The sequence below is a fragment of the Priapulus caudatus genome, unplaced genomic scaffold (genome assembly GCF_000485595.1).
Source record: "Priapulus caudatus unplaced genomic scaffold, Priapulus_caudatus-5.0.1 Scaffold482, whole genome shotgun sequence".
In the NCBI taxonomy this organism is placed as follows: domain Eukaryota; kingdom Metazoa; phylum Priapulida; class Priapulimorpha; order Priapulimorphida; family Priapulidae; genus Priapulus; species Priapulus caudatus.
The window spans coordinates 126,809-138,464 of NW_014577543.1; the positions used below are offsets into that span (position 1 = coordinate 126,809).

General features: G+C 46.0%; 1 protein-coding gene and 1 non-coding gene across 2 annotated transcripts in view; one reads left to right on the forward strand and one right to left on the reverse strand.

Moving 5' to 3' along the window:
- Positions 1-782: 782 nt before the first annotated feature.
- Trnak-uuu lies at positions 783-855 on the reverse strand. Its single transcript has one exon. It is a non-coding gene; the product is annotated as a tRNA-Lys (tRNA).
- A 253-nt stretch (positions 856-1,108) lies between these two features.
- LOC106810882 (Golgi reassembly-stacking protein 2-like) overlaps positions 1,109-11,656 on the forward strand; it is a gene marked incomplete in the record, with an annotated part of 16,687 nt that continues 6,139 nt past the window's right edge. Inside the window, 3 exon segments of the mRNA XM_014814351.1 lie at positions 1,109-1,278; positions 10,658-10,738; positions 11,226-11,429. Coding sequence (XP_014669837.1) covers positions 1,216-1,278; positions 10,658-10,738; positions 11,226-11,429 — 348 coding nt within the window.

Consider the following 11,656-nt stretch of genomic DNA (forward strand, 5'->3'; position numbering starts at 1 on the left):
TGTGTGTGTGTGTGTGTGTTGTGTGTGTGTGCGCGCGCGCGCGCGCGCGCGTGTGTGTGTGTGTGCGTGTGTGTGCGTGTGTGATCGATGGGACAACGTGAAAGAAATACTGGAGGTAGAAGATATGTGAGATCGATATCTAGGTAAATATATCGCTGAAGTAAAAGAAGGCGGGCGTAATTATTAGAGACGGCGGGGAGCAGACTGATTACTTTACGTAAGACGCATAATATTATCATAAAGCATATAGAACTAGACAGAGGGCACTCACGGAGAGTGCATACCTCCGCGAGCATGTAACATGTATGTGTTACGAGCTGGCTCGCCGCTCACTGCTGGCTGCTGCTGACTGACTCGCCTGCTGCTGACTCGCCGCTCGCTGGTGGCGGCTGCTGACTCACCGCTTGCTGGTGGTTGCTGCTGACTCACCGCTCGCTGACTCGCCGCTCGCTGACTCGCCGCTCGCTGACTCGCCGCTCGCTGACTCAACGCGCTATCGATCGCGCCGCGCGGGCTGGACACACACACACACACACACACACACACGACCGATTACATTACCTCCCCAGGCTCCCCTGCAACTCCGTTGCGCGGAGGTAACAACACCATAATTATGGCATCAAATAAAACACAACTTTCAAGGCGCCAAATTCTTCGCGTTCAAATTGCGTCGATATATGATCAAATTCAGCCGTATGTTACTGAGATACTGTGTTACCGTTTGTTACTGTGATATAATTATATACTGTTACGTATTAAGATGAAGAACAGGAAAAATATTGCGCCCAATAGGGGACTTGAACCCCTGACCCTCAGATTAAAAGTCTGATGCTCTACCGACTGAGCTAACCGGGCCCAATTACTATTCTGTAAATATATATACAAACTGAGATTATTAAAAAGTATGTCCGTAAGATGGCGGTAGTAACAATGAGAGAACTTTTCGTTTTATCGATTTTAGTACACTATAACCTAATATAATTTACTTATTTACAAGATAATTAATTTCTAAGTAAAATAATTGCAATATTTCTTCGGATTTTGCTATATGTTTATGAGACATTGTAACATTTACAAAAAATTAAATAACTTCTACATACGCGGCCCTCGCCACGTATTTTGCTCGCCATCTCCTAGGAGTTTTACTAACTTTGAGTGAGAACGATTGTATTTTTTTTACATTTGAGATAGATTAGACAGCTATATAGAACATCGATGGGAGGCGCACAGAGCTCAAATGTGCCTGGCGGAGGTACAGAGGGATACCATGTCTTACGGGTAAGTTGGGTTCCTGCCACTGCCGAAATTCCTGCAAAGTCGGCAAGTGTTGTAATTCCGTAATCGCTAGACACCACGACTGAGACTGTATTTCGTTTTACTTCTTCGCCACTTATCTACGCGCGAGGTTTCGCGTACGCACATTTACGTATACACACAGTCACAACTGCCACTCGGACTGACCAAGCCGAAAATCTTGATGCTCCCTTGAACCTAGCTCTAGTACTATAGCCGCTTACATTAACTGCCGCTGGGCTATAGCATCAACCATTACGAATGCTCGGGACCACTTCTCTCGCGCCGCCGCTCAAGCGGGAACTCATCACTCTACTCATCTCAACACTCAACACGCATGTGGCCAGGGGTGGGCGGGTTGTGTTGGTTTGATGAGCACCAAAACATTTGAGCTTGTTTGTCAACAGCACTACAACCACCCACTTCACTACACATAGTATTTCGCTCTCACACACACATCCCTTTCATGGCACAACAACACAACTCAATATTACAATCTCTTTTGATCAGACTCAATAATTTGTTACTTGCAACCAAACAATGCCTTTTTGTCCACAAACGCACGCCGCCACACCGGCCGCAGCCTCACAACAACACACACGACGCACACACTTCAACACACTCACTCAACACACGCTGACACTAAGCCACAGGACGCACACTCGACGGCGCCGCCAGAAATGGCCGTTTAAGTCGCAATCGCATGTTTGTAACTACACACACGGATAGGAACGCAAGTATACCCCACACACCCATTGTGCAACAGCACTCATCATATCAACACAGCACGGTTACACACCACTCAATTTTAGTAAGCGGTGCTATAACTTGAGACATATTCAATTCGATAAGAGGCATTAATTGCCTACCACAGACGTTTTATGTCGGGTATAATCGGGGGTAAAGTTGGTCACATCGCACAAAACACACCTGCCCCACATGGTCGGTCTATACCAGCGCAGTTAATGTACAGCGAGCTATAGTACTAGAGCTACCCCTTGAACCATGATAAGCGCACCACAGCCTTACAGGCACTGACGTCTGCAATAAAAAACAACAACTGCCAATGGAATGGTAAATAAGCACGAAATGTAATTTACTACCAACAGTCTTACTTGTTTCTCTATCTATTTCGCCTATAATCCTGTAAATGTCGGTCAAATGCTCATCTTCAACACAAAGTACACCGGCCTGCTAGCTCTAGTACTATAGCCCGGATCGCTGGCGGCAGGGCTATAGCACATTCTGCCATAAGATGTAATCTATGCAAATGGTCCACCTGGATTGACCACAAATTTATCCCCAAAAGCACAATGATCGGGCTTTTTAACACTTATCTATCAAACAATAGGCATCTCACCTATCTTTTGAAGCACTTTCCACAATGTTTACACCATGTTATTTATCCATTTTTAATTTCCTAAAAGTGCGCAGCACTACTTCCAAAATTCGGTTTTTGAAATGCTGTGTGTGCATGCGTGACGTAACCCGAAATATAGCATCATAGGCCACAAAAACATTGGCAACTACACTGTGGCAGCTATGATGCAGCTACATTTCGTATGACGTCACGCCGTGACACACACCATTTCAAAAGCGGAATTTGGAAAGTAGTGGCTGGCCACTTTTTAAGGAATAAATGGATAAAATAGCGAATTGGGGTGGTAAACGTTGTGGAAAGTGTTCACAAAGAATAGGTGAGTGTCTACTGTTGGATAGATACAGTGTTAAAAGCCGGATCATTTTGCGTTTGTGGATAAATTTTTGGTTCAGCATCAGTTTGGACCATTTGCATAGATTACATCTAACGCAGGGGTCGAAATTATGATTTTTATTCATGGTATCCATTCCGGGATACCAGGTATTGAATCTGGTATCCCCCCCCAAAGATCTGGTATCGCCAAGGATTTTTTTGGATAGTAATTCAACAATGTTGGTATCGCAAATCTTGGAAATATGCAATAATAGCAATTTTGAAATATTAATATGTAAATTAATTAATATATAAAAATCTCGACTCGACCGCGTCTATCATTGTGGGCTGAAGTGCATGTCGCCGGAGCATTTCATTTTACCAACTAGATATATACAACACAGGTTGTTGTATATATATCAAGAAGTGGTCATAACAGAGATCTCTATTATGCACTCTTCGATACATATCTATGATTTTAACAGACGCCTCTACAGTACACGCAGACGTATTGTCTAGACCCGGCATTTTGTCTGGTTCACTTGATACAAATCATGATACAATGTATACACATTGTTCACCAATTATATCAAAACATGCCGGCCACGCTTGCGCTGCAAATATGGTAATGCCTGCTGTATAAAAACGCTAGTGTGACATAGTAAATTATGTAACCTAAGGGCGCGCACTCGCGCTCCGTGTGCGCTCCTACGCCTGCTCAGATGCGCTGCCGTCTAAAGTGTTGATAACTCACACCATCTCTATCCGATTATGAAGATTTTTTTTTTACTATCCGCGGCGGATACCAAGTAAACATTGAAATCTGGTATCCGCCGGCACAAGAATCTGGTATCCCCGCGATATCGGATAAACCGCTAAATTTCGATCCCCTGATCCTTATGGCAGAATGTGCTTATAGCCTGCGGCAGGATTCCGCGGGCTCTAGTACTAGAGCTAACTGCCGTGCTAGCTGCTGCACACTGAAACGCTGAGTAGGGTCTTATGTCCCCCAGGGTACTATCGGAGGGTACCCTGGGTAGGTTCGATATATCGGAACGTACCCTGTATTTTTTTTTTTAATACTATCTAATCATGGCCGTACGTACTCGCCCTACTCCACTAACGAGATCTAGGGGAGTTGCCTACCCTACTCCCGCTAACCCTAACCCTAACCCTAAACCATATCAGATACCGTAGGTTTACCAGTGTAGTTCCGATATATCGAACCATACTCAGGTTACCTCGCGCATATAGACCGAATAATTCTGTCCATATACTTTTTTATATTTGTGGTGAGGGTTATTGGGACAGAACGGGATGCATTTGCCAATTTCAGTGAGATCGCATGCAATAAATGCATGCGCTGGTAATCCGGCCGCGTACGCCGCTATTGGCGCGAGAAAAACCCCTACCGTTCCCTTCTACATGGCTTACCTTGCTATGATATGGCCGTACATACATTCACTCAATCTATTATCATTCTTAAACAGATTGTTTTTCAAACGCCGCTTATAATTTCACTTAGAAATTGACATTTTGCCATTTACAAACAATCAGACCAATCAGAGGCGAGTCTATCAGCCCTCCTGCAGCTGCCACAGAGATACAAGTGAGAACCTGGGCTATTGTTAAAGACTCGCTCTGATTGTTTGTAAAATGGCGAATGTAATTTTAAAGTGAAATGAAGCGGGCGTTTCTGAAAACAATCTTTTAAAAAGTGAATAACGATTGGAAGTGAATGTATACACATAATGCAGTAGCAAGGTAAAGCCATGTTAGAAGGGAACGATAGGTTTTTTTTCGCGCGCATTAGCGGCCGTACGGGCCGCATGTAGCAGCACATGCCATTTTGCATGGCGATCTCACAATTGCAATGCACCCCGTTCTGTCCAATAACCCTCACCAAATATAAAAACAGTTATAGGTTGCTTAAAAACTAGTAAGAGGGCCTCCATAGGCTGCAGGCCGAATAAGCACGAACAGAATTTATTTAAAATACTGCACACTGTTACTACACTTACAAAATCAAACTTTATTCATGGTTAAATAACTACAGATTCAATGCTCTATGCTCCCGCCTCAAAACTTTTGCCAGCTGCTATATGATGCGAATTTCTGCCAAAGTTGTCTGAACACATTTCATACACACAAAAACACCAACGCGGTGACTGTGGCCTACGCACCTGAACGGAAATGTCACAGGAATACAAACAAAGAATAATTTTACTTCTAATGCTTTCTCGACATCCACGACGCATTCCACCACTGCGTCGCATAATTGCTAATTATTGCACTCGTACGTGCCGAATTTCGCGCGAAAAAAAATGCAAAAAAGGCCTTTTCTAAGAGACGAAGTAGTGCGCAACGGTTGAACAATCTCGGAGGCTTACTGTTATAGACGCCACCTTAAAGGAGCAGAGCGAGAGACGTATCGATTGAAATTTTAGATGAAGCGATTTCGACCCTTTTCCTTATACGGGTAGCCGAATTCAAAAGGTGGGCATGACACCACGAGCTGAGATATCAGCTCTCTGAAAAGAGCCCCCAAAAACACAGAATCAATGAAAATTAATGCGCCTTATGCGTGAGTGTATAGAACGAGGGTTAGGGTAAATTGCAGCATTAAGTCTAAAGAATTTTGACACTGTAGGGTTCACGTAGTGCCACAATAGAGTAAAACGAAGATAATTAATCTATTTTTTGGCACGCAAAATGGTGTGTAAATTTATTAGTGTATTTTATGTAAATACATGTAAATAGTACACGGATATGTATCATGTTTTACATAAAAAAACATGGTATAAATGTTATTTGAAGCATGCATGTGACTAAAAATCATGCTAGAGCACTGCATAACAGATTTTCATTAACATAAAACTCAATTAATCGACTTCTTGGCAGAATCGCCGACTCCTTACCATGCTGGGTAAGGTGGTTAAACAACAGTAGAGGGCCTCCATAGGCTGCAGGCCTCGAATAAGCATCGAACAGAAATTTATTTTTAAAATACTCACATGTTAGGCCTACACTTACAAAACATAACACTTATCATGTTTAAATACTACAGATTCATGCTCTGATGCTACCGCTGTCAAACTTTTGCAGCTCTATGATGCGAATTTCTGCATAAGTTGTCTGAACACATGTACATTACCAAAAAACAACCCAACCCGGTGACTGTGGCTTTAACGGTTGAGCCAAGAAGGCTCACCACAAATACAAATCCCACCAACACAACTGGCAAAATCACGCACCAACGACAACAATCCCACAACACAACTGCAAATCCCACAACAACACTGCAAATCCCAACACAAGCACCCAAACATGCAAATCCACAACACAAAATGACAAATCGCCACAAACGCAAATCAAACGCCACAAGCCAAATGCAATCGCCACAACGCAAAATGCAAATGCCACAACCAACAACGCTCAAAACCGCACGCACACACGCAAATGCAAACGCCACAACACAAAGCAAACGCCACACGCAAATGCAAAGCGACAACACAAAATGCGAAAATGCCCCTGCCCGCGCCCAGCCTGTACTCGTTTGTACTGGGCATTGTATCATGCAGGAGTCAAGATAATCAGGATATCTTACTCATTCAGATCTACTCCTGATTGTTATACCAGCCTGTTAATCAACCCTCCCCGGCTCCGCGCACACGCTATCCACGCTAATATGGCGGGTAGAGAAGCTGCGATAGAGAAGCGAGGGGGGAAGAAGCTGTGAGAAAGAGGAGGGGGAGAAGCGGGTGGAGCAGAGGGGGAGAAGGGAGGAGGGGGAGAAGCTGGCTGGAGAAGCGAGGAGGGAGAAGCGGACGAAGCTGGTGGAGAAGAGGAGGGAGAAGCTGGTGGAGGAGGGAGGGAGGAGGAGGGGAGAAGGAGAAGCTGTGGAGGAGGCAGGAGGCGGAGAGGGATTAGGCTGGTAGAGACAGTAGGGAGAGGAGGCGGAGACGCTGGTGGAGGAGCGATCGAGGGGGAGAGGCTGGTGGAGAAGGAGGAAGCGGAGAGCCTGGTGAAGAGGGGAAGAAGCTGGCTAGAGAAAGAGGAGGGAGAAGGCGGAAGCTGGTAGAGAAGGAGGAGGGGAGAAGCTGGTGGACGAAGGAGAAGGGGAAGCTGTGGAGAAAGAAGGGGGAGAAAGGGAGAAGGCTGGAGAGGAGAAGAGCGGGGAGAGAGGCTGGGGAATGGAGGAGGAGGCAGGGGAGAGCTGGTGGAGGAGGGAGGCATGGGAGAAGGAGAAGCTGGTAGAGAAGGAGAGAGGGGGAGAAGGAGAGAAGCTGGTGGAGGAGGAGGAGGGGGAGAAGGGAGAAGCTGCGTAGAGAGGAAGGAGGGGGAGAAGGGAGAAGCTGGTAGAGAAGGAGGAAGGGAGGGTACAGGCGCTGAGAATGGAGAAGGAGGGAGGGAGAAGCGCTGGTAGGAGAAGGCGGCAGGCGGGAGAAGCTGGTGGAAGAAGGAGGCAGGGGGAGAGCTGTGGAGAAGGAGGAGGGGAGAAGTCTGTGGGAGAAGGAGGAGGGGTTGAGAAGCTGGTGGAGAAGGGAGCGAGACGCAGGTGGGAAGGAAGGTGGCTTCTCACCTCTTACCAGCTTCTCCCTGCCTCCTTCTCACCAGCTTCTCCCCCTCCTCCTTCTCCGACCAGCTTCTCCCCCTCCTCCTCTACAGCTTCTCAGCTTCTCCCCCTCCTCCTCTCCACCAGCTTTTCCCTTCTCCCCCTCCTCCTTCTCTACCAGCTTCTCCCTTCTCCCCCTCCTCCTCCACCAGCTTCTCCCTTCTCCCCCTCCTCCTCCACCAGCTTCTCCCTCCTCCTCCTCCACCAGCTTCTTCCTTCTCCCCCTCCTCCTTCTTCACCAGCTTCTCCCCTCCTCCTTCTCCACCAGCTTCTCCCCCTCCTCCTTCTCTACCAGCTTCTCCCTTCTCCCCCTCTTCTTTCTCTACCAGCTTCTCCCTCTTCACCAGCTTCTCCCTTCTCCTTCTCCACAGCCCCCCCCTCCTCCTCCACCAGCTTCTCCCCCTCTCCTTCTCTACCAGCTTCTCCCTTCTCCCCCTCCTCCTTCTCTACCAGCTTCTCCCTTCTCCCCTCCTCCTCCTCCACCAGCTTCTCCCTTCTCCCCCTCCTCCTTCTCTCTACCAGCTTCTCCTTCTCCCCTCCTCCTCCACCAGCTTCTCCCCCTCCTCCTCCTCCACCAGCTTCTCCCTCCTCCTCCTCCACCAGCTTCTCCCTTCTCCCCCTTCTCCTCCACCAGCTTCTCCCCTCCTTCTCCACCAGCTTCTCCCCTCCTCCTTCTCTACCAGCTTCTCCCTTCTCCCCCTCCTCTTTCTCTACCAGCTTCTCCCCTCTTCACCAGCTTCTCCCTTCTCCTTCTCCACCAGCCTCTCCCCCTCCTCCTCCTCCACCAGCTTCTCCCCTCCTCCTTCTCTACCAGCTTCTCCCTTCTCCCCCTCCTCCTCCTCCACCAGCTTCTCCCTCCCCCTCCTCCTCCTCCACCAGCTTCTCCCTCCTCTTCCTCCACCAGCTTCTCCCTTCTCCCCCTCCTCCTTCTCCACCAGCTTCTCCCCCTCCTCCTTCTCCCCCTCCTGCTCCACCCGCTTCTCCCCCTCCTCTTTCTCCACCAGCTTCTCCCCCTCCTCCTTCTCTACCAGCTTCTCTACCGGCCATATAGCGTGATAGCGTGTGTGCGGAGGGGGAGGGGGTTAACAGCTGTATACAATCAGGAGTAGATGATATGAGTAAGATATCCTGATTATCTACTCCTGCATGATACAATGCGCCCAGTACAAACAGTACAGGCGGGCGCGGGCAGGGAATTTTGCATTTGTGTTGTCGCTTTTGCATTTGCGTTGTGGCGTTTGCTTGTGTTGTGGCGTTTGCATTTGCGTTGTGGCATTTGCATTTGCGTTGTGGCGTTTGCATTTGCGTTGTGGCGTTTGCATTTGTGTTGTGGGATTTGCGTTTGTGTTGTGGGATTTGCATTTGTGTTGTGGGATTTGCAGTTGTGTTGTGGGATTTGCAGTTGTGTTGTGGGATTTGCAGTTGTGTTGTGGGATTTGCAGTTGTGTTGTGGGATTTGTATTTGTGGTGAGCCTTCTGCGCCACCGTATGGCTACGCCACCTGACGGAATGTCACGAATACACAACAAAAATAATTTTACTTCTAATGCTTTTCTCGACGTCCACGACGCATCCACCTTGCGTGGCATAATGCTAATTATTGCACTCTAGTGCCGAATTTCGGCGAAAAAAAAATGCCAAAAAAGGCCTTTTCTAGAGACGAAGTAGTGCAACGGTGAACAATCTCGGAGGCTTACTGTTATACGCCACCTTAAATGGGACAGAATTATTCGGTCTACCTCCGATAGTACCCTGGGGGATATAGACCCATGAGCCACACTGACACATAAGTATATCATAGAAATTCTCGCGTTCGCTCCCGTTGCGCAGTTTGTGTAAATGGCTGTCGGAATCAGGAAACACCCACCGGCGCTCTTCGTGACCTCATTTTTGCGCTGCAACGTTTTTGCAACGCTCCACTGGCGGCTTTGACGGGGCTCACACGGGGCTCACACGGGAGTTGGAAAGCAGCGTGGTAGTTTCACACAATGCAGTGCACTGCCTATAGCTCTGTACTTGCAGCCATTTACATAAACTGCGCAACGGGCGTGAACGCAAAAATTTCGTCAGGCTTTGTGTGATTTCGCGTGACACAGCTCGGTTACGAACACAGACAGTATGTTTTTATAACAAGTGAACACTGCTCTTCAAATAGAAACAAAGATAGAGTAGAATGGTTGAATATTTGTGTTGTATTCATATGAAATCTAGCGAGCGTCGAGCGAATTTTGGCAGCATGCTTTTCTACCTGCTATATATTTATGTGTCAGTGTGCAGCAGCTAGCGTGCGGTGGCCAGCGTGTGACAGTGTGTTGCAGATGATCGCGCATTTGGACGGCATTTACAGGAAATTGTCGGCAATAATAGGTGCAAGAGAGTAGAGAAACAATAAGACGCTGGTAGTAAATAGATTTCGTATTTATTTAGCATTATATTTTATTGAAATGCTCCAAGTGCCTGTGATATGCACCATAGTTTCATAGTCGGTGATACACGCATAGTGGGCCGGTCTTTTCACGTCTGATTTCGTTGTTTGATGTTGGTTAAGTCAGACGCGTAACACGTGCGTGTTTAGATGTGTTGTGTTGCCATGTTAACAATGTTAAAATTGATTCGATTTCCATAAATTCATGTACCTTACATAATACATTGATACTTGGATTGTACGTCCCGCGTATGCTACTGTGTCGGTATGAATGACTGCCAGAAAGTGATAGAGAAGACAGTAATTAAGTAGTAAGCCAGATTAATAATGCAATGAATCCATAACACATGTACGACAATAATCTCAGTACAATTACGTTAAAAACTTGTGGTCATAAGTCCCCAAGTGCATATAGCGGCAGATACAATATAGATGATATCTTTTTCTCTGCTCCCGGAATCTGCCCCCCATCCTAAATCTTGAGTCTCCCTGATAGGGAACCTCCTGCAACCTCACAGAGAATTCAGATTAATTTAAATTGGAATTTTGTAAAATAGGAATTTTGGATAACATGGTAATTTTCAGCAAAATGCGTTTGTTGCTAATGTTTACAAACCTATTATTTTTGCAGGTGCAAGAAAACTCTGCGGGGTATTACGCCGGGCTCGAGTCTTTCTTTGATTTTATTGTTGCTATTGGCGATACCAGACTGGTAATTTATAGTCTTATGTTATTACATATTATACATAGGCTGTTATTTGAAATTAGTTCACATATATTCATAGCCAAATTTTTGAACCGGAGTAATTCAAATGTTTACCCTTATATGCAATTTCTGTGTAATAAGTCAAGTCATGTGTTCCATGGTGTTACTAGCTATGAAGTAGTCTAGTTCATTCGAGAGCATTGAAATGATTTGTGATTATATTGTCTACGAATCTGGAGCCTACTGTCAAAAACAAAAATTTAATTAGTCTTAACATTAACTTTTTCTCATAGACTGTTGACGGAATTTTGTTTCCTAAAGTTATAAGCAAATTCGATTAGATTTTATGACGTTTCTGTCAACGGTCTACAAGAAAACGGTTAATTAAACTCAAAGTTAAGACTAATTTTGTTTCTCACAACAGACCCCAGGGTCATTAGAGTCACTAACTAATGAAATTAATCACGACCCTTTGTTTTTTTTCCTCGTTAAGGACAAGGACAATGAAACGCTTAAAGAGCTACTCAAGCAGAACGTGGAAAAGCCGATATCGATGACAGTCTACAGCAGCAAGACGCAGTCGTGCCGCAACGTTACGATCACGCCAAGCACGATGTGGGGCGGACAGGGGCTGCTAGGTGTCAGCATTCGCTTCTGCTCGTTCGAGGGAGCGAGCGAAAACGTCTGGCATATACTGGTAAATATTTTTTATTTTTTTTATTTTTATATAAAATTTTAATAATTATTTTACTATTAATTATTTTTTTTATTTTTAGCTCATCTGACGTAGTCAGATGCAGCTTGTAGAATCGCATGATCGTGCGTGCGTGCGTGCGTGCGTTCGTCCGTCCGTCCGTCAACAGTTGGGCACAAATCTTAAAGGAACAGTAGCCTCTAGGTTCTAGGGTTATTTTCAGCTAATTT